Source organism: Artemia franciscana, unplaced genomic scaffold, assembly GCF_032884065.1.
Source record: "Artemia franciscana unplaced genomic scaffold, ASM3288406v1 PGA_scaffold_32, whole genome shotgun sequence".
Taxonomy (NCBI): Eukaryota; Metazoa; Arthropoda; class Branchiopoda; order Anostraca; family Artemiidae; genus Artemia; species Artemia franciscana.
The window spans coordinates 2,134,422-2,158,681 of record NW_027062665.1 but is presented as its reverse complement, the minus strand read 5'-3'; the positions used below and the strand labels follow the sequence as shown (position 1 = coordinate 2,158,681).

The window sequence follows — 24,260 nt, the reverse complement described above, 5'->3', positions numbered from 1 at the left end:
CGGCTCAATAGTAGCCGAAATTCTAAAAAATAAAATTTTGATACCAATAGTTAAATCAAAAGAATTCTTGCGCTTTTCTAATTTCAATGAAAATATTCCTCAAAAATTATTTTTGAATATATATATATATATATATATATATATATATATATATATATATATATATATATATATATATATATATATATATATATATATATATCTGGTCTACCCACCAATTTTTATCCCGATCTCTCCACTCTTAAGCGTTTTCCAAGATTTCGGGTTTCTCCCTCCACCCCCCCCCCCAATGTCACCAGATCTGGTCGGGATTTATAATAAGAGCTCTCAGACATGAGTTCCTTCTAAATACCAAATTTGAAAATACCTCACGAACGGTCACCCGTTAAAAAATACCTCAATTTTTCTAATTTTTCCGAATTAACACCCCCTCCATCTCCCCCAAAGAGATCAGATCCAGTCTGATTATGTCAATCACGTATCTAGGACTTGTGCTTATTCTTCCCGCCAAGTTTCACCCTGATCTCTCCACTCTAAGCGTTTTCCAAGATTTCCGGTTCCCCCTCCCAACTCCCCCCAATGACACTGCATCTGGTCGGAATTTAAAATAAGAGATCTGAGTTATGAGGTCCTTCTACCTCATTTTTTCTAATTTTTCAAAATTAACCCTCCCCCACCTTCCCCAAAGAGATCAAATCCGTTCCTGTCATTTCAATCACGTATCTAGGACTTGTGCTTATTTTTCCCACCAAGTTTCATCCCGATCCCTCCACTCTAATTGTTTTCCAAGATTTTCGGTTTCCCCCTCCAACTACCCCCAATGTCACCGGATCCGGTCATGATTTAAAGTAAGAGCTCTGAGACACGATATCCTTCTAAATGTCAAATTTCACTAAGACCCGATCACCCGTTCGTAAGCTAAAAATACCTCATTTTTTCTAATTTTTCCGATTTAACCGTCCCCCCACCAAACCCCAGATGGCCGAACCAGGAAAACGACTATTTCTAAATTAATATGGACTGGTCCCTGGTACGCCTGCCAAATTTCATCGTCCTAGCTTATCTGGAAGTGCCTAAACTAGCAAAACCGGGACCGACGGACCAACAGAATTCGCGATTGCTATATGTCACTTGGTAAATACCAAGTGACATAAAAAAAGATTGTATACATCCTTCAAGAAGATGCAACTTAGCAATATCAATTTTAAAACTAGCAATTTCGTACCTTCACTCGAATTCGCTAATTTTTCTTTCAGCTCATCAATTTCGCGCAAAAGTGTCAGTTTTTCTCCTTCTTTTTCTTCGAGCGCTGTCTCCATTTCTTGAATTCGACTCGCTTCTTTTTCAACAGTTATGTTCATCTTATCTAATTCTTTCTTCAGGCTTTGCATTTCTACATTCTCTTCTTTTTGTCGCTTCAATTCCATTTCTTCTCTAAGTTTCGATAGGTCTAACTCCAAGTCAGAGATTTTATTTTTCAGATTTTCATTCGCCGCTCTGGAAAATAAACAGTTTTTTAATATATATATATGTATGTATATTTAAAAATATTTTTTGAAGAATATTTTCTTTGAAATTGGAAAAGCGCAGCAACTCAATTTTTAGTGAAAAAACTTCCATATGAAATTATGCTTAGAGGGCGACAGGTTTGAAAATGAGGAACACGCGTGCAGAAAATGAGCGAGAAAATATATCATCCTGTAGCCCTAGACACTACAGCTTTCTTGATTGGTATAGCAAAAGACAAACCCTTCCATTAATCTGAGCTATGCCTTAATAAGGGTATTATAAAAATTATTCAAGAATAAACACTACAAGCTACTAATTAAGTGACTCACTTACACAAGCATCATTTTAGGTTTGAATTGACCTAAGATGGAGCCAAGGGAAAATGTTTCCATCTTAATGTTCTTGGTACTTGAAAGTTTTAGTACCAAAATCGCAACCGAGTTACGAGAGAGACTTACTCTCCTCCCAGTGACAGGCACAAAAAAGTGTCTGTGACAGGCAAAATCTTTTCCCGATAAAGCGACAGCCAAAGAGACATTTGTTTCACATAAGTCAAACTAAAATCCCAATCTCTAAGCTACGTAATAATAGTATATTAATTAATTAATTAATTTGTTACCCGCTTGTTTTGACAATTTAAGCGGAGTAAAAACACTAAGGAAAGAAAAACAAAATAACACAGACAATACAATCAATACAGTCTAATCAAAGGGTGGTAAGGACCCAAGCGTTGACATGCCTTAGCACCTAATCTAGCATAGAGTTTTTTATAAACACAAATAATATCAGTGGCCCAAAACTTTCTAATAATCTTCTGATTTCTATAAGAACGCGGCAGAGACAATAAATGTTTGCAATAACGAAAATACAGAACTCTTATACCTTGCAAATCTTGATTATTAAAAAACGGGCGCAAACCGGAAAGAAACAATATAGAGTGATCGCAATATGTAGAATAAAGTCTGGATAAAGCCTTTCGTGAAAATCTGCCTCGGTTCGGGACAATTTTCGCGTACCCAATTTTAAGTTTACTTTTAATATCATTAAGCCCACAAGATCGAAAAGCCGATAAAGATGAACAAATACTAATACCAAGCCACCGAATCGAAGAAACGAACTTAACTGAAAATTAACCACAAGCAAGATCACTACTTTGATATTTAGCATTAAAAATTCAATATTCACATTTTTCAGTATTAAGTTTGAGGCCGATTTCATCAAAAGACTTAGAAACAAGCTGGATCGACTTAATTAGGCTAGATTTAGTGCGGCTAATCAAAAGTAAATCATCTGCATATGCAATATACGAAAGTTAGTTAGGCCTAAAAAACATGATGGATTAATACGTGGCAAAACAGAATAAAAACAAGCATTAAAAAGATAAGGGGATAAGACTCCTCCTTGCCTAGGACCAGAACGGATGGGGATATTACCAACGTAGGTGTCACCTGACTTGAGTCGAACATATGAATTAGCATATTATTTTAAATGGTAAATTTACTTATACACCAGCCTGTATTTTTGACACATGCCGCCACAAGGTATTCAAAAATCAGTCCATCTTGGGAATGAAGCTTCTACACCATAAATGGTTTTGACTTTCAAAATCAAAATAAAGCGCCAAATTGTATATAAAAACCAAACTGTAAATAAGAGCCAAATTTTGCAAGGATCTGTATAGTGGTGTCAAAATTATTTGGTTTTGAAAGTATGTTTCATTATATTTTCAGTTGTTGGGTCAGCTCCCATGGGTAACTTATCATGGTAACAACATGGAATGATAAAACGAACCGTTCCACCCTTGTTGAGTACCCTTGATTTAAAGTTACCGTTGAGAACTCTTTTAATGTATCTTAAAAGATTAATTATATCAAAGGGCAAATTTAGCCAATTATTTCACGACTTAGCCAATTTCAAATTAATTTCAAGAAATCTAATCATTTTTTTATTTAATAATTTTAAATAAAACCTAACTTAATTTCTGATAATAAGTAATGTAGACAGTTTAGTAAACTAAACACTTAGTAAAATTTTGTAAAAAAATTAATTCAATAAGGAAAAATAATATAAAAATTAATAAAAAAAATTTTGGTTTTACAACACGGTATTTTTAAAATAAATCTTTGGGACTTCTTTAGACAGCACACTTCAACGAAGTTTTAAAAATCCGAAGAAACTTTAACTAACATCACCTTGTGTTTCGTATAGTAGATATCGAAGCGAAGACAGCAATAGATTTAAAAGGATACAAGGGCGTATCAAGGATTTTCGTTCCAGGGGGGACAAAAACTTTAAAAACGCATCAAAAATCTGTATACGTGCAGTTTTGCTATGGTTTTATGAGCCGGGCAAAAATTTCAAGGTTGGGGGGGGGCTTCAAACCCCGTAGTCCCCCCTGGATACGGCCTTGCAAAAATATTAGTCATCAAGCATAGAAGATTTTCCAGGTTGCTAATTAAATCGAAAAGGTTAATTCCAATTAAGACAAATCCTGACTTGATAAACTGAACTATTTTTTACCGTTTTAGCTGAATTTCATTCGATTTTGTTTAGTTGCAATAGTGATTACTCCAAATAATAATAAAAATATTAAACAAAACTAAATTTAAACTTACCTAAATGAATGAGGAGCGAGAAAATGAGATAACGTTTTAAGCGAACGTTTAACGTGTACAAGTGAAAGAAAGGAGTACAAAATTTATTGGGCTTAACCTAACTTGAAATATTTTTAATTGAACTTACCGAATTTTCTCATTTATACATTCATACCTTATATCGATTTGATATATTATGTAAAATTCAATCTATTTCGGGCCCCCTCTTTTTCACTTATATTCATAGATTCTCGAAAAAAAAAATCTACTTTTCTATCTATTTTGAAACGAGTTTTTTAACTTATTTATATTTATCAGGTTGAGATTCAAATTCCAAGCAACTTGTGGTTCTTGTCTTAATTGGTTAGCTTTAGCATCCAATTCCAGGCAAATTCTGAATTAACTATTAGGTAAAATTCTAGTTAATTGACTTCTTGCTATCTCGGAAAGGGTTTAGGTTAAGAAAATTAAACTTTCAGGGATGGGTCAACAGGCTAAAGTATGTCCCGGGAAGGTATTTTAAAGTACCCACCTCCACTCCTTCTCCCTCTAGAGTGCCCTGAAATTTGGCTACATGACAGGTCTATACCTATTGAAATTTCGATAAAACAACATTTTACCTTAATTTTCAGTTACTAGTTGCTTTTTCTCTGCCTTTAGTTCTGAAAATGCAATTCCTGTTACTTGAGAATTTTGAGCCATATCAATGTTTTTTTTCAAAATTTGGGAAATATATTTGCATATCTTTAAAACCTTTTGAAATGGAATTGAGCAAAGTTATGAAGCTGGAAACAATTTTGTTGTACTTCAATTAAGCAAAATATATATTTTGCAAGGTTTCACTTTCATAAGACACATATTTTTAAAGGTCATCAAAGGTCAGAACCCTCTAGAGGGACAAGGAGTGGAGGTAGTTGCTTCAAAATACCTTCCCGGGACATATTTTAGTCTGTAGACCCATCCCCGAAAGTTTCATTTTCCTAACCTAAACCCTTTCTGAGATAGCAAGAAGTCAATTAACTAGAGTTTTACCAAGTATTTTTTTGCCGTTTCTAACTGAACTTGATTCTATTTTGTTTAGTCGCAATAATGATTACAGAATATTAAACCAAACTAAAGCTTAACTTATTTCAATGAATGAGGGGCGAGAAAATGGGATAACGTTTTAAGCGAATATTTGACGTTTTTTAACGTTTATAAATGAAGACAAAGAGCGCAAAATTAATAAGACTTTATATAACTTAATCTTTTTAACTCGTTGCCCTTAGCTCATCGACTTTTATCTTTTATGCATTTATAACTTATACCAATTTGATATCAACGTTACGTAAAGCCCAATCCGTTTTGCACCCCCCCCCCCTTTTGCACTTAGATTTAAAGATTCTCGAGGAAAAAGCTAACATTTGACGTTTTTTAACGTTTATAAGTGAAGACAAAGAGCGCAAAATTAATTAGATTTTACATAACTTATTTTTAACTTTTTTCCCTCAGCGAACATTTGTATCAACGGACAATGTCACGTAAGGCCCAATCCGTTTTACGCCCCTCTTTTCACTTATACCTGGAAGAAGTTTTATTATTATGTTCTTATTTTCATTTATAGGCATTAGCATCCAATTTCTGGCCAATTTTGGCTGGGTAAGCTAATCTTTTTTTCTGCTTCTACCTGGATTTTATTATGTTTTATTTATAAGCACTAGTAAGTACTCCAAGTAATAATCAAAATATTAAACCAATTTAAAGCGAAACATACTTCAGCGAGTAAGAGGCAAGAAAATAACATAACATTTTAAGTGAACATTTATAAGTGAAAACGAAGAGCACAAAAACGCATTGGGCTTAGCCTAACTTTAAATTTGTTTAACTCAACTCATCAACTTTTCTCTTTTATACATTTACAACTTAGTTCAATTTTATATCTATATTGTGTAAAGCCCAATCTGGTCCGCGCCCCTCCTATTCACTTCTATTTATCGATCCCGAGAAAAAATGTCATTTTCCACTTTTTAGTCCATTCTTAAAACGAGCTTTTCTAATTTTATTTAAAGTTAGCATTATTTATTATTTTGAAATTCAAATATTAAGCAACTTCTTGCTCTTATTTTCATTATTAAGTTTAGCATCCAGTTTCAGGTAAATTCTGACTTGGGAAACTGATCTCTTTTTTGCCGTTTTTATCTAAATTTGATTCTATTTTTTTAGTTGGAATAGTGAGTAATCCAAATACTAATCAAGATATTACTTGACCTGGTTCCTTCCACGCTAGTTGGCGCATACGGCGATAACGGTGCCTCTCCACGACGACCTCTGAAGGCCATTGATGAAGCAATTAAACCAAATTAAATCTACGCTTCCTCCAGTGAGCGAGAAGCGAGAAAACAAGATAACGTTTTAAGTGGGTGTTTTAACGCTTTTAGCGTTAAACTTTTAAAAGTGGAAACGAGGGGCGTAAAATAGATTAGGCTTTAAATAACTTGATCCTTCTGACTCGTGTCCCTCTACTCAGCAACTTTTCTTATTTATGCATTTATATTCTTTGTATTATATGTTTATATTTACTTTTCTTATAAATGTTTTTTAAGTTAAACTTACTTCAGTCCATCAGCTTTCAGCTTAGCAGAGATAGACTCCCGTGTCAACGACTTCAGTTCTGAGTCCTTCTCTGCAATCACATCCAGAAGTTTGTTTTTCTCTACGGTCGTCTGCATAAACTTTGATTCATATGCATTCTTCGTCCCCGTCATTTCCTCCAAAGACGCTTGAAGACGATCAGTCTGAATTGAGTGAGAGAGGGAAGTTTCCTCAAATGCTGCTCCCTTTTCCTTCCTAAGTTTGGCAACTTCAGATTCAAGAGCTGCAACTTTCCGTTCCAAATTTGCTTTTTCCGCCTGTTCTTTCAACAAAGTAGCCTCCATATTAGTCAATAAGCAGCCGGCTTCGTTTTTAGCTTGTGCATTTACTGCTTCATCATTAGCTTTTTTCAAACGAAGATCTGTTATTTCAAGTTCCTTCTTTTTCAGAGCTTCTTCAAATCGTAACTTTAAAGAAACGGCTTCACTTTCCATACGAGTTTTAGCAGCCTCAAATTCGATTCTTTGTTTCTCACAAGACTTTTCAAGGATAGTCTTTTGCTTCAAACATTCTCCCAGTTCTTTGTTTAACAGAGCAGCTTCGTTACCTAACATTGAACTATTTTTCTGCTCAATTTCATCAATTTTAAACCTTAAGGATAATTTTTCACTTTCTAAACCTTTGACCTGATTCCGAAGATCCGAATTCATTAATTCCATTTCTTTGAGCTTGCTAGTAACTTCGCTCTTGATAGCCTCTTTCTTTGATCGCTCAAGGGATAATTCGTTTTGAGCCTCAGTCATATTTTCTAAAGCCTTCTGCAATTCCAGTTGTTTTGATTTAGCCAATTCGACTAATTCGGTCTCTTTCGATGTAGCTAACTTTTCCATGTCCGCTTGCAGATTCTTGAGCATAATTAGATTTTCTTCATTTTCTTTGTGGGTTCTTTCAAGCTCGCTTTCTAAAGTTGTAATTTTACCTTGTGCATCGCTAAGCAAGCGCTCTTTCTGTAATAGATCTTCAATTGTTACTTTCGTCTCTTCAACAGTTGATTGAAGAGATTCTTTTAATTCAACCAATTCTGCCTCTTTCATTTCCAATACTTTGTCCATATCCACTAGCACATTTTTTACTGTCAATTGACTTTCTTCTTTTTCTCTTTGGGTTCTTTGAAGCTCACGCTGTAAAAGTGAAATTTTGTCTTGTGATTCAATCAGCAATTGCTCTTTCCCCCTCAGAGCCTCAATTTTCGCTTCCATCTCTTCAACAGTCGATTCAGCAGATTTTCTCGATGCAACTAATTCAGCCTCCTTCGATTCAGCCAGCTTAATCATGTCCATTTGCATATTTTTAAATATTTCTTCCTTTTCCTTCTCTGTTCTTTCAAGCTCTTTTTGTAAATCTGATATTTTACTTTGGGCCTCAATTAGCATACATTCCTTTTCTATCAAGTTCTTAATTGTTGCTTTCATCTCTTCAATAGTTGTTTCAGTCTCATCTCTGTACTGCTTAAGCTCATTCTGTAAAGCAAACTTTTCATTTCGGATATCTCCTAATTCTTTCATCATATCTTCTCTATCACCTTTTATTTTCTCATTTTCTTTCTCCAAGTCTTCCAAAGTTTCTTCTAGTTCTTTCCTATCATTAGCCTCTTTTTCTAATTTCTCTTCCGTGATTTTCAGCGATGAAGAAATTAACGTAATTTCATTATTTGAAATATTCAACTTATCATGCAGCTCCTCTGCTACTTTTGATATTTCACTCAGCTCCGAGGAGAGTGTTTCATAATCATCAATACGTTTTCTTAGCTCCTCATTTAGTTCATTTATAAAAGCATTGTTATAATTGTTGACACTGGCAAGTTCCTCTTTATCTTCTTTGAGAAGTTGCAACTCTTTCTCGAGATTTTGGAGGGCCAACAATTTGGCAGCATTTTCTGAAAGGATTGCATTCATTTCTTCTCTGAGTTTTGGTATCGTGCTTATTTCTTCCTCTTTCTCTGCAATCATGTCACGAAGTTGCTCCGACTCATCCATTGCTCTTTTAAGTTTCTAGAAAATATAAACATAATCTACAAATACTTAAATATACTTAAAATCTCTAAATCCCTTGTCAACGCTGTCATCACACAGAAATGTATGAAAACATCAAAGATAAAAGATCACACAGAAATGTATGAAAACATAAAAGATAAAAGATCATAAAAGATCACAGAAAACATAAAAGCACTAACTATAAAATATAGAATAGTATTATATTCGTTGTACACCCAATAACACATAAATTCACTATAAGAATAACATCTAATGAATAAAATGACATAAATATGATAATACAATATATAGTACTAGCTTACCCGTTAGGCGTTGCTGCGATCTCAAAAGAAGGAAAATTCAATGAAGTTCCCCCCACATAAAATTCCCCCCGTGTACTAATAACCAGCGTATTCTTAAATTAAGATTTTTTGAAAAATACTCACGGAAAATCCCCCCACGTGGACAATTCTTCCCCCGGAAAATTCCACCTTTCAGAAAAACTCCTACACGGAACCATCCCTCCCGGCGGATAATCCCCTGGAAACCTCTACGGAAAATCCCCCCAGAAATTTTCACGGAAAATTTCCCCGAAAACTATCATGGAAAATCTCTTCCTCTCGTCCGACAGTTCGACTCCAGAGAAATTTCCCCAAATTTTTAAATGTACAAGTATTTGAAAAATTGGGTTAAGATTATTAGTTACCCGTAGGGCGTTGTTGGATAATTAATATCCAGGAAATTTGGATAATGCAGATAAAAGCAACTTTCAAGTAATTGTTTTTATGGGTCTCTTATTTGAGCAATCGTGAAAAGTATACGGAACATTAAGAGGGCCTTGAGAGGGGGTGGGGATAGTTTATACTTAAAACCTTCGGAAGATTGTACTAAACAACTTCTTTGAGTTTCTTGGCGATCGGATAAAAAGTGTAGTAATTAATACAGGACACAGAGAACCTCATTCCATTTGTTTTCCTATGTTTTTCGTATAATTTGCCTACTTGTGAATTCTATGATTGGCTCTGGCCCAACATACGTGGCTGTTCAAATCAAGCAGCAATGTTTTCAGGTAAGTCATTAGAATCATGGACTCGGGTTCATTAATTCAAAAGGCACCAAGTCACGAAAAAATTCTTTTAGGGGAGCGAAAAGACTGGAAAACAAGTTCTGGAATGTTTTACTGTTATTAGTGACTGAACCAAGCGCACTGGTGGGGTGGGAGGGGGTTGCTTCGGGGACATGTCCCCCATGACAGAACGATGTGTTGCTTATGGTCCCTCCTGTGACGGCTTAGGCTTTCTATATAATCAACCTATTTGTTGAATTAAAAATATGAAAACTTCGCTGAAGTAAGGATGCTGGAACTGTTTTAAAAAAAGATCATTTTAGTTTTATTGGTCGTATGTTGTTTTAAGTTTTTCTTATTTTATATATTTACGTTTTGCTGAGAACGGCCCTTGGACATATGGCCGAAACATTCATTCAAATTAGATTTCCACTGTCTTACGAAAACAATTCCCTATTGTTCTTCTTGTTTTTAATGTTTGTGATGGAAAGGCAGTGTGGTCTTCATCATTATTTATATTTTTTTAATTCCTTTATAATTTACAATCCCCCTCCTCGACACAGATTATATTGTGTGTGTATTTAATGACTAGCCCTTATTCCACAGAAGATTAAAGTTAGGTTTTAATTAGCTAGTTAGCTGTTGGAAGTAAGAAAATTACGAAATATTGCGAATTTTCTGATAACGAAATATTATAACATATCAACGGTGATCGAATACGGACTATGATTTTTGAATATCATTTAGATTATGGGGAGGTAAGTTTTCGTGCCCCCTAAAATGGTCTTAGTGCATATTTGTCCAGTTTTGAACTTCCTACTGAGACAAATTATTAACAAGGCAGATAAGGATGCTGTTGTTAAACTAGCAGCGAAATTTTTCGGAAAAGGTGCGTTCAAAGCGACTATTGAAGTCTGTCGTGATATTTTTAAAGTGGGCATTCTTGAGAGTCGCCGGGGATCACACCCGAATGCGGCTTTTATGGTCGACTTTTACGAACTGCTATCGGACTGAACCTCGAAAATTCGAATGTTAAATTTCCTCGGTGAAAAACAAGAGTCTGTTAGCACAGTTATGGATGAACAAAACCGTTTGTGGCCGTTTCTTCCCAAGCCAGAAAATGCTACAGTTCCTGTCATTTTTATTAATGTACCTGCTAAAACATAAAATTACGAAGAAAAGAAGAAAACGAGGACAATAAACAGCCAGTGAAAAGTTAAAAAACTATGCAAATATTTCGGTCAAGACCTCCACTTGACCCTCCTCGGTGTAGAATAAAACTGATAAAATATAAAAAAAAACTTAAAACAAAACACAAAACTGAAATCTGATGACCCTTTCTTAGTAACGGTGAAAGGATAACTGAACCGGTTACCATTTCAACGTTACAAGGGTAACCGGTTGAGTTACCCTTTCACCATTACTAAGAAAGAGTCATCATATTTTTGTTTTTTGTTTTGTTTTAAGGTTTGGAAGTTTGTAAGTAAATGTGATAAAAAGCGTATCAGCGTGTACTTTTTCCGGTTTGGTAAGTATTTTTTGGGCATTCCACTATGTTTCCAAAACATAGATAGATAGATAGATAAAATTTTATTTTCACCAAAATTTTCATGGCATTGAAATATATAATATGTATATATATATATATATATATATATATATATATATATATATATATATATATATATATATATATATATATATATATATATATATATATATATATATATATATATATATATATATATATATATATATATATATATTCCTTTGCTGTTGTGCTGAAGACCGCCCTTGGACATAGGGCCGAAATATTCATTAAATTGAGTTACACTGTCTTGAGAAATTTTTCCTAATGTTTTTAAGTTGTGTTTGTTTGATATGGAAAGGCAGTGTGGTCTTCGTCGCTATTTACAGTGTAAAAGAAGTAAAAATAAACTGAATTCAAGCATATTTTGAATGTTTCCTTTTTTGGTCCTGGTGAGAAATGTTTCATTAATAATTTTTGACAATATTTGTTATAAGAAATCTACAGTCACTTTTTAATGATTTCCTCATAATGCAGTATTTTTATAGGTCCTATTCTGTCGAGAAATCGGCTCATTAAGATTATGTCCATGCGAAAAATAAAGGGCGTATCTTTCATTTTTCAAAAATAAGGTGAAAATCAAGAAAGATTCACGTAATGGCTTCAATCTTTGGCTTGAATTTGGCTCTTTATACTATCTTTTTGAGTTGTGTGACATAATTAAGTTATGAAATAAGAAAGAATTAATTACAAGTGCTCTGGCAAAAAAAAAACACAGGACACTGAAGAGAATCAGATCTCTTCCCCTCTAAAATAACTGGTACAAGTAGTGAGCTCTAGCACTACTGAAAGTATAAAAATAAAAAGTTAAATTTAAAAAAAAACTCATAAGAAAAGCCCTAGGTCTGAATCGGCTAACGTTAGCTTGGGGTGCTAGTTTGAGATTCCCTTCTGTTCAGTTTCTCATTCTCTGAGGTCCTTTGGGTACTTCGTTTTGCTCAGTAGGGTGGTTTGATTTGAGTATGGTCTAACGGCTGAAATAGCTTACCTGATTTAAGACTAAATTTTTTACAACCCCTAGCACTTTTTGCCCTTAGTCACGCTGGGTAACTGTTAGTGGCGCTAGCAGTTCCAACTGCAGAAACCTTATTACACCATACACCCATTAATCCATACAGATGTTCCCTTGTTGGCACCATATTGGCACTCCCTTCTCTTCAGTTTCTCTTTTTCTGAGGTTGTTCAGGTACTTCTTTGTTCTCAAGAGGGTGGATAGATTTGAGGGCAGTTTATCAACTCAAATAGCTTACCTCATTTATGACTAAATTATTTACAACCCTAGCACTAAACCCTAGCTTTTGCCCTTAGTCACACTGGGTAACTGTTAGTGGCGCTAGTAGTTTCAACTGCAGAAGTCTTATTACACCCATTACCCCATACTGACATTCCCTAGTTAGCACCAAATTGACATTCCCTTCTCCTCAGTTTCTCATTTTCTTCAGATACTTTTATGCGCTCAAGATGGTGGTTAGATTTGAGGGCGGTTTATCAACTGAAATGACTTACCTCGTTTATGACTAAATTTTCTTGAAGAATAGAAACGATTTGATCTTCAGCTGCCTGTCTGGCTTCGGCTATTTCGTCCCGTACTTCTTCAGCTTTTAAACATCTTTGTCTTTCATCTTCACAATCTGATCTCAAATCCTTAATCCTGTAAAATACAAAGAGTATTACCATTCTTGTTTAGCATCAAACCAAAAGATATAATAATATATAATATATATATATATATATATATATATATATATATATATATGATATATCGCAGAAGATATTGTTTTGGTTGCCGATTCACAAAGGAACTTGATATTTTAGGTGGTTATTTGGATAGAAAAAAGTTAGAACTTAATGTGGATAAAACCATAGTGTTAGTATTCCGTAGATGTGGTAGACTTGAGGAGGATGTTAAACTTAGCTAAGGGTAGGAAGGTTAGATTAGTGTAGGAATGGTTATATTCAGGTGTTCAGTTTGAGGCAAAAGGAAATTTATTTAGTAGCCATATAGAAAGTAGGATCGAAAAAGGTAAGGCATGTTGTAATATGGTATTAAGAAGTCAGCTTAGGGATATTAAAAAGATCCAAGTATTTAAAAAGGTTTTCAGGACTAAAATTTTAGATGTGATACACTACAGATCTGACGTTTGGGGGTATGCGAAGGGAAGCTAGAAACTGTGCAATTAGGAAATTATAAGAGCTGGGTAGGGATAAGTGAGCATACAAATAGTTTAGTCGTTAGAGGTGATTTAGGTTTGTTTTCGTTAAGAAGTCGTAGGCTAATTAACATGGTTAGGCTTTGTGAAAAAAAAATTTAGTGATGCCTAGGGTGCGGGTGATCAAGGCGAGTACGGGTGATTGAAGGGCAGCTGAGGTAGGGGGTGGCCGTACCAAATTTAGAGTGTATTAGATCAGTGTGGCCTAAGCCATATGTGGGGGTATGGTTTAGGGATCGAGGATACAGGGGGACCAAGAAACTGGGTTATTTGAAAGGATTTTACAGGACAAAGAAAAACAGGCATGGCAGGCCCAGCGTTCGCTTTCAAATTCACTGAGTTTTTATTGTAAGTCGAAGGATATTTGGGTTGAAGTTTTATTTTTAAGGTGGGTTTAAATAAAAATGAAATAAAGTTATTAATTGTAATGAGGGATGATAGCTTGCAACTGGGCCAAAGAAGAAAGTTTATCGGAAGGGAAAGGTCAAAGGATGGTCCTTATTTTGTCCTGTGTGTGGTGGCTTAGATGAGAGTGTTTATCACTTGATGTGTGAATGTGAGGAGCTGATTTCAACTCTTGTTGATAGAAGAGCATCGCCAAGTGCTGAAAACCATGTTTTGACCAAGATGGGCCCAGTATTGCACAAAGCCTCCATTCATACTAGAGGTCCAAGGGTATTCTTGCTGCCCGATTCCAAGCCGGCTTAAGCGCTTTGGTGTAGACTTGATAAGATATGTTGATCCACGTCCTCCACCGGTATCCAGGATCATTGCTTTTCCTGAGGCCAAAATCCTTTCAATGATTTAAAGTACATGAAAATTGGAACTTGGAATGTTACGAAGGTTAAAAATGACTATCGTATCGACATTTTGACTGACGAATTCAGACATAAATTTCTGATCTAGACTTAATAGGTGTTTCAGAAACTCATATCCAGAGGTATGAAGCATGAAATTAGGTGAAATATAATTTGTTTACTCTGGCAGGAAGAATGAGGTACATAGACAGGGAGTAGGGCTCATGATGAATAAGGAAGCTTCTAAGTCTTGTTTAGGCTGGGAAGGTGTTAATAATAGAATAATAATTGCTAATTTTATGACTAAAAAATTCGAGGTATTACTTACTAGTAGTATATACCCCTGTAGAACCGACTGACGGAGATACTAGTGACTCAGATGAACTTTACTTACAGTTACAGGAGCAAATAGAAAGGGTCCTAGGTAGAAATATGATGTTTTTGGTAGGAGATTTTAACACACAGGTCAGTAGAAATAAGAAAAGATGGTATCCTAGCCTAGGTAAATTTTGTGTAAGAAAAGAAAACAGTAATAGCTAGAGACTTATGCAATGTTGTAGGTAGAACAATCTAGTTATAATCAATACGGTGTTTGGTCATAAAATGGCCCTTAAGTTAACATGGTATTCATGTGATGGTAAGACAGCAAACCTTATTGATTATGTTATAGTAAACCAAAGACTAGCAAGATCAATACAAGATACTAGGGTAGGCCTTAGTTCATTTATGAGCAAGCGTTCGATTCTGTTGTTAGAATAGCTTTAGCAACGGTTTATTCTTGTATGGTATACCAGACAAATACATTAAAGTGATTAGTGCTATGTATGAGAATAATAATGAAGCGGTTAAGGTAAGGTTAGCAGATGCTTTATATTAAATCAGAAATTAAGCAGAGTTGTATTCTATCCCCCTTTATACGGATCATTTTGATGGAATTGAGCTAAGAATAGGCAATGGGAGGCCATGGAAAGAAATGGGGAGGAAAACCGCATCTAGACTTAGGTTACGCTGATTATTTAAACATTCTAGATGAAAATGTGAGCGAAATGAATAAACTTTTAGAGGTTTTGCAAATTCAGGGTGCTAAAATAGTTTTGTTGATTAATGTTAAGAAGAATAAGTCACAAAGGCTAGGAATAAGTGAAGATGAAAAGGTGACGCTGAGTAACGAAAAGATCGATCAGGTGGGCAGCTTCACTTGCCCTTGGTAGCATTATTAGTAAAGACGGTGGGAGCAATAAAGATGTTAAAAGCAGAGTAGCCAAGGCTCAGGGGGATCTTTCACAGCTAAAAAAAAATTTTGAAGAATAGGAAGATAAGTCTGCAAACCTAGATTAGAATATTAGAAGCTACAGTGATGACAGTGGTCAAATATGGCTCTGAAGCATGGTCGCTCCAAAAAAACGAATGAAGATGTTTTCCAGAGAAATTGCCTACGGACTGTTCTGGGTACCCGGCTGACTGACCAAATTTCAAACAGTAGGCTGTACGAAAAATGTGGTTCAATCCCACTTTCTAGGGCTATGATGAAAAACAGGTTGAGCTGGCTAGGGCACGTTCTGCGGATGAAGGATGACAGATTGCCAAAAGTTGTCCTTTTCGGCCAAGCGTCTCGGACTAACTGGAAAACGGTCACCCTCGTCTGAGGTCATGAAGAAAGATTTAAAGGAAATGGGAGCTTCCTGGGAGGGTATTAAAAAGGAAGGCTTTGAATTGATTGGGATGGAGAAAGACCGTATGTAGATTTGTTGGCCTCTTGTGGCTTGGTGCAGCGGTGGGTTGTTAGCAGTAGTAGTAGTATGAGACCAGAAAAATTGCAAAAATGGAGCAGGGAGCATAAACCTTGAAGGCTTGATATTCTGGTATTGAAACTAGACAGCTCCATTCTATCCCATTTACTAATATAAATTATAATGTTGGTAATTCCGGAAACGACCGTTTAAGCGATACACGTTGATTTGCACATATTAAGATCAAGGTTGTGAAGCCACACAGCCAGCGGGGATAGCCCATATTTTGGAGCATTAGACTCCTAATCTCAGAATCGCAGCTTACCGGTCTACGTTAGGACTCGTTTTCCTTTGGTAAGAAGTAAACCTTCCTTTTTTGTTAAAAGTCGCATTTGTGGAGAAAAATTGAAGTAGGCTATTTGACGTGTGTAGACGGATGATAAACTCCAAATTTGACTGGATCTTAATGTTACATGGGAATAGTAAGAAACAAAAGTGATTGCTTTGTACTGTCAAGTCGGTTAAATCTAGTTTAAATACAAAGTGCTCGAGGTTTATTTAACAAAGGTTGACAGAAAAATATTTGGTTTGAGATTAATTTCATACAAATTTTTCAAGACAGTTATAAAAATTCGATGAAAAATTGAATTCGATGGAAAATACTTGATTGAATAGAAGGGGCAATGTAAAGTGACATTTCTAAAGTTAAAGTTTTGGTAAGTCTACACTGTTCCACCTCAGGCTAGGGGAGGGGCAACCCAGTTCAAACTTCCAAGTACAATTAGTTATTTTTTTTTTGGGGGGAGGGGGGAAGCATTAGGTAACTTCAAATTTAATTTCGGGAGGGAACACTAAACAATTTTCTTTCAATCCTCACAAAACAATAATCGAAAGTAGACTATTTTGCAGACGGGTGAGAAACTCCACTGAAAGGGAGTTTTTTCTCTTTGTAAAGTAATATTTCCGAAGTTAAAGTCTTGGAAAGTCTATCCTGTTTTGCCTCACGCTGGGGGAAAGGTCAGTTCGAACTTCCAGGAAGCCGTTTTTCTGCTGGGAGAGAAGGAGCATTCAATCCTTTTAACTTAAATTTTAGGAAAGAATTTAAGATGGTTTTCCTTCCGGGCTCACAAAACAGTACACTGTAGGGTGTCGTTTCTCATGCCTGTTGTCCAGCAAGCGTCGATGCTGGTTTTAAATATATCTCAAATTTTTTATACCTTTTCAATAGACGTTCCAAGTTCTAATTCTAAGCACCTCATAAGTTGAAACTGGTTATTATTTTCGATTTTTTTACATAAAACCAGCTTTTTGACACTAAACCAGAAATCCAGAAGTTTTCTTACTGAAATAATTTAATGGTCTTGTATGATGATACATTTTTCATTTAGGTTTTGTGCTGGTTCGTCGTTTTAGAATTAGCTCTAAAACAACTATTGTCAGATAACTAAAACAATCATTATCACTGAAACAAATTCCTTCAAAAACAACTTCTAGGAATTCATTTGTTGGGAGCATGTGTCAAAGCATCTAAACAACCAAAAAACTCAGACAACTAAAACACTCCATAAGATAACTCACTCCATAAAACAAAGTGGCTGCCAGCCACGATAAGAACATAAAAGGAAGCCACATTCTTGTCTTTTTTTACTTAAAGTTTTCTCAAAAAGCATCACAGATGTTGTTATAAATGCGCCATTTTAAGTTTGAAAAGTTTGAAATAATATTAGGAAGTCTGTAAGAAAATATGTTGGAAAATTAAAGTATAACTTTAGCAGGGTATTAAGGAATGGAATTAAACGTGAAATAACTGTGATAATAAAATAAATTAAAATTAAATAATGATAATAAGATTAAAGTATGACTTTAGCAGGGTATTAAGGAATGGAAATAAATGTGAAATAATTGTGATAGTAAAATGAATTAAAATCAAATAATAATAATAAAATTAAAGTATAACTTTAGCAGGGTATTAAGGAATGGAAATAATTGTAATAATAAAATAAATTAAAATTAAACAATAATAATAAAATTAAAGTATAATTTTAGCAGGGTATTAAGGAATGGAATTAAATGCGAAATAATTGTGATAATAAAACAATGATAGGAAAATGAATAGTATTATGTAATGTTAAATATTGTTTTTTTAGGGTTTTTATTTCCATTTTGTTTTGCTGGTTTCGAGACATGAACGTGTCTGTCGAGATGCGAAGAAAATTGTCAGGCTGATCTTAAGCTTCCGTTTTCGAGAGATATAAAGTCAACCATTTTTATAACAGATATTATTTGTGCTATTAAATATCCACAGCATATCTAAAACCTTCGTTGGGAGAATCGTTTTAGACATCGTAGGCCATATTGGCTAAAGTCTTCTATTAAATCTTCACTAAGTATACTAAAGCAAAAACAGGATAAAAAACGATGTGCTAGTGTTTCTTTTCTTCTTGAAAAGAGGTAGAATCGGAGTCATTATTAAAAGAAAAACTTGGTTTTGGGATTCACCAAATTATAAAATCAGTACAAAATACTTAAAGTAGATTAAAGAGTATGTTTCGGTGGGCATATATCTAGGTCATGAGGTGACTAATCTGTCTAGCAGCCATCATCCTCAGAAGGCTCCCCTGTCTATATTTCCAAACCCAAAAGAAACAAAATTTCAATAAATAGTATCCATATTCTGTAACACGGATTCCACCAACATTTCGAAAAACTTGACTTTATTGTGAACTGAAAAATCCCCACACCCAAGTAGATTTTCGCAGATTTCAGGACATTTCCATAATCCAGCAAAGACTAAGCTCCACGGATTATTCTGGGGATTATCACGGATTATCCATGAGTTTCAGAAGCTTCAATAGTAAAATCAACAACAATTGTTTTAATTTCTTTAGAATAGTAGTGATTAAAGACTTTTTTGTTCTTTCTTAGTTTCCACCACAACCAATTCTTCAGTAAATCTAGCTCTATTTTTTGCAAAATTCTGGGAAATCTGGTTATAATGAAAAGTAGCATCAGAAGCTTTCAGACTTTCAAATAAAGACTTCTGAAAAGTAGTATTCAGAAGGTTCAATTTTAAAATCAACAATAATTATTTTAATTTCTTTAAGAATAATAGCGATTAAAGACTTTTTGTTCTTTCTTAATTTCCACCACACACAATTCTTCAGTGAATCTAGCTCTTTTTTTTTGCAAGATTTTGGGAAATCTTGTTATGTTGAAAAGTAGCATCAGAAGCTTTCAGAGCTTCAAGTAAAGACTTATGAAAGGTAGCATTCAGAAGGTTCAATTTTAAAATCAACAATAATTATTTTAATTTCTTTCGAATAATAGTGATTAAAAACTTTTTTGTTCTTTCTTAATTTCCACCGCACACAATTCTTCAGTGAATCTAGCTCTTTTTTTTTGCAAGATTTTGGGAAATCTTGTTATGTTGAAAAGTAGCATCAGAAGCTTTCAGAGCTTCAAGTAAAGACTTATGAAAAGTAGCATTCAGAAGGTTCAATTTTAAAATCAACAATAATTATTTTAATTTCTTTCGAATAATAGTGATTAAAAACTTTTTTGTTCTTTCTTAATTTCCACCGCACACAATTCTTCAGTGAATCTAGCTCTTTTTTTTTGCAAGATTTTGGGAAATCTTGTTATGTTGAAAAGTAGCATCAGAAGCTTTCAGAGCTTCAAGTAAAGACTTATGAAAAGTAGCATTCAGAAGGTTCAATTTTAAAATCAACAATAATTATTTTAATTTCTTTCGAATAATAGTGATTAAAGACTTTTTTGTTCTTTCTTAATTTCCACCGCACACAATTCTTCAGTGAATCTAGCTCTTTTTTTTTGCAAGATTTTGGGAAATCTTGTTATGTTGAAAAGTAGCATCAGAAGCTTTCAGAGCTTCAAGTAAAGACTTATGAAAAGTAGCATTCAGAAGGTTCAATTTTAAAATCAACAATAATTATTTTAATTTCTTTCGAATAATAGTGATTAAAGACTTTTTTGTTCTTTCTTAATTTCCACCGCACACAATTCTTCAGTGAATCTAGCTCTTTTTTTTTGCAAGATTTTGGGAAATCTTGTTATGTTGAAAAGTAGCATCAGAAGCTTTCAGAGCTTCAAGTAAAGACTTTTGAAAAGTAGTATTCAGAAGGTTCAATTTTAAAATCAACAACATTCATTTTAATTTCTTTAGAATAATAGTGATTAAAGACTTTTTTTTTCTTTCTTAATTTCCACCACATACAATTCTTCAGTAAATCTAGCTCTTTTTTTGCAAGATTTTGGGAAATCTTGTTATGTTGAAAAGTAGCATCAGAAGCTTTCAGAGCTTCAAGTAAAGACTTCTGAAAAGTAGTATTCAGAAGGTTCAATTTTAAAATCAACAACATTTATTTTAATTTCTTTAGAATAATAGTGATTAAAGACTTTTTTTTCTTTCTTAATTTCCACCGCACACAATTCTTCAGTGAATCTAGCTCTTTTTTTTTGCAAGATTTTGGGAAATCTTGTTATGTTGAAAAGTAGCATCAGAAGCTTTCAGAGCTTCAAGTAAAGACTTATGAAAAGTAGCATTCAGAAGGTTCAATTTTAAAATCAACAATAATTATTTTAATTTCTTTCGAATAATAGTGATTAAAGACTTTTTTGTTCTTTCTTAATTTCCACCACACACAATTCTTCAGTGAATCTAGCTCTTTTTTTTTTGCAAGATTTTGGGAAATCTTGTTATGTTGAAAAGTAGCATCAGAAGCTTTCAGAGCTTCAAGTAAAGACTTCTGAAAAGTAGTGTTCAGAAGGTTCAATTTTAAAATCAACAACATTTATTTTAATTTCTTTAGAATAATAGTGATTAAAGACTTTTTTGTTCTTTCTTAATTTCCACCACATACAATTCTTCAGTAAATCTAGCTCTTTTTTTGCAAGATTTTGGGAAATCTTGTTATGTTGAAAAGTAGCATCAGAAGCTTTCAGAGCTTCAAGTAAAGACTTCTGAAAAGTAGTATTCAGAAGGTTCAATTTTAAAATCAACAACATTTATTTTAATTTCTTTAGAATAATAGTGATTAAAGACTTTTTTGTTCTTTCTTAGTTTCCACCATATACAATTCTTCAGTAAATGTAGCTCTATTTTTTTTTTGCAAAATTTTGGGAAATCTTGTTATGCTGAAAAGTAGCATAACCCTCGCTATTTTATTTAATTATTTTTCTACAAAGCTTTTATGGTTGTATATATCCTCAGATCTCGCTTGGTCTGGTTGCTTGGAGTAAAGGGAAATGTCCTCTTCTCAAAAACTGAAGTTATCATCCGTTCCAGAAGCCATCTACAAAAATCGCACTACTTTACTATTGTAAATCTCTTACATCAGAACCAAATTGAATGTGTTCTCTTATTCTCTTGCCTGAGCTCGTTCTCTTTATGCTAGAGCAACACAAACTCATATAGCTCCAATCGAGCGTCCGCAAAATCGGACCGTGAGGTTACTAACCTGTGGTGATAAAGCTTCTTAACACCTTCTATCGGTTTAGAAGCGTCATGAATCAGAATCTATGTCGATCTTCTACAAGCACATGCTTTAAGTTGCTTCCGAGGAGCCTTCCAATATGAGCTGAAGCGACGAGACTAACTCGTTGTTACCTTGAACGTCACAACGTCACCGTTGCTTCAGAAGCGTCTTGACTCGGCAGCTATGTCAGTATTTTATAAGCACATTTTACCCTGCTTCTGAGGACATTCCCAATATGAGTTGAAGCAACGAGGCTAAATATTCGCTAGCTTCAACGTTACGACGTTACCGTCACTTCAGAAGCGTCTTGACTCGGCAGCTATTTCGGTATTCTACATGCACGTTTTACGCTGATTCTGAGAAATTCCCCAAATTTGAGTTGAAGCAAAGAGACTAACTATTCATTACCTTACAATGCTACCAACGTAACAATGCTACCGTCGCTTCAAAAGCGTCTTACCTCAGTTGCTATACCGGTATTCTACAAGCACATTTTACCCTGCTTTTGAGGAGATTCCCAATATGAGTTGAAGCAACGAGGCTAACTGTTCGCTACCTTCAACCTTACAACATTACCGTCGCTTCAAAAGCGTCTTACCTCAGCTGCATTACCGGTATTCTACAGGCAAGTTTTACCCTGCTTTTGAGGAGATTCCCAATAAGAGTTGAAGCAACGAGGCTAACTGTTCGCTACCTTCAACCTTACAACATTACCGTCGCTTCAAAAGCGTCTTACCTCAGCTGCATTACCGGTATTCTACAAGCACGTTTTACCCTGCTTTTGAGGAGATTCCCAATAAGAGTTGAAGCAACGAGGCTAACTGTTCGCTACCTTCAACCTTACAACATTACCGTCGCTTCAAAAGCGTCTTACCTCAGCTACATTACCGGTATTCTACACGCACGTTTTACCCTGCTTTTGAGGAGATTCCCAATAAGAGTTGAAGCAACGAGGCTAACTGTTCGCTACCTTCAACCTTACAACACTACCGTCGCTTCAAAAGCGTCTTACCTCAGCTGCATTACCGGTATTCTACAGGCACGTTTTACCCTGCTTTTGAGGAGATTCCCAATAAGAGTTGAAGCAACGAGGCTAACTGTTCGCTACCTTCAACCTTACAACATTACCGTCGCTTCAAAAGCGTCTTACCTCAGCTGCATTACCGGTATTCTACAGGCACGTTTTACCCTGCTTTTGAGGAGATTCCCAATAAGAGTTGAAGCAACGAGGCTAACTGTTCGCTACCTTCAACCTTACAACATTACCGTCGCTTCAAAAGCGTCTTACCTCAGCTACATTACCGGTATTCTACACGCACGTTTTACCCTGCTTTTGAGGAGATTCCCAATAAGAGTTGAAGCAACGAGGCTAACTGTTCGCTACCTTCAACCTTACAACACTACCGTCGCTTCAAAAGCGTCTTACCTCAGCTGCATTACCGGTATTCTACAGGCACGTTTTACCCTGCTTTTGAGGAGATTCCCAATAAGAGTTGAAGCAACGAGGCTAACTGTTCGCTACCTTCAACCTTACAACATTACCGTCGCTTCAAAAGCGTCTTACCTCAGCTGCATTACCGGTATTCTACAGGCACGTTTTACCCTGCTTTTGAGGAGATTCCCAATAAGAGTTGAAGCAACGAGGCTAACTGTTCGCTATCTACGTTACAACGTTACCGTCGCTTCAAAAGCGTCTTGACTCAGCAGCTATATTGGTATTCTACAAGCAAATTTTACCCTACTTTTGAGGATATTCCCAATATGAGTTGAAGCAGCGAAGCTAACTATTCGCTACCTTCAACGTTACAAAGTTATCGTCGCTTCAGCTTTTGAGGAGATTCCCAATATAAGTTAAAGCAACGAGGCTAACTGTTGGCTACCTTCAACGTTACCGTCGCTTCAGAAGCGTCTTGACTCGGCAGCTACGTCTGCTTCTTAGGTAATTCACAATATGAGTTGAAGAAACAAAACTAAGTCGTCGTAACCTCCCACTGGACAAATCACCTTCATCAGGAAACTTGTGGATGAAAAAACCTATTAGAAAGCCGTCGGTGATCAGTTGCCACGTGAAACAAGTCCCGGTGAAAGTAGCCTCTTGAAAGCCATCTTTAAGAGGGTTTTAAGCATTTTATATTCAGCATGTAGGCTGAATTCAACATAATTGCCGAGACTAGCAGAATATCAGCTTTATACTGACCATATATTATCTTCAGCTTTACACCACAGTATGTCTGGAGATATTTTGAACCTTCTTAGCTTTCTTGACGTAAATCTTCAATCTGAATTCATAAAATGACATTACAATTTCTTCAATTCCTAAAGTTGCCAGGTCAAAAGCCTTTCGAAAAGTGTTAGCAGAATATACTGATTTAAAAAAGGAAAAGTGTAATTAAGAATTTCTACATAGCGCCACACTCAAATCGAAAGTATATATCTGATACTTCTACAGAAATGAGATAAAAACTGAAGGATTCCATTAGTGCATCTTTACCTACTCTTTCGATATGCCGCAGCCTATTTACTTCATGGGAGGTAGGGAAAAATAATTCAAAATAAGTAACTACGATAAATAATTAAGGAAAAAAATATTGTGCCTCTAGTTCACATACCACCAAATAACACTTTACATAGTATAGACAAAATGAAAACCCACTATTCAGTTAAATG

General features: G+C 35.0%; 1 protein-coding gene across 2 annotated transcripts in view; it reads right to left on the bottom strand.

Annotated features, from left to right (window-relative positions):
• LOC136041678 (myosin-1B-like) overlaps positions 1 to 24,260 on the bottom strand; it is a 99,683-nt gene that overhangs the window by 38,441 nt on the left and 36,982 nt on the right. For both annotated transcript variants that reach the window (XM_065726401.1, XM_065726402.1), the window contains exons 7-9: positions 12,868 to 13,012; positions 6,696 to 8,725; positions 1,226 to 1,497 (exon numbers count right to left, since the gene is read on the bottom strand). In XM_065726401.1, the coding sequence (XP_065582473.1) occupies positions 1,226 to 1,497; positions 6,696 to 8,725; positions 12,868 to 13,012 (2,447 nt within the window). The remainder of the gene's footprint in view (positions 1 to 1,225; positions 1,498 to 6,695; positions 8,726 to 12,867; positions 13,013 to 24,260) is intronic.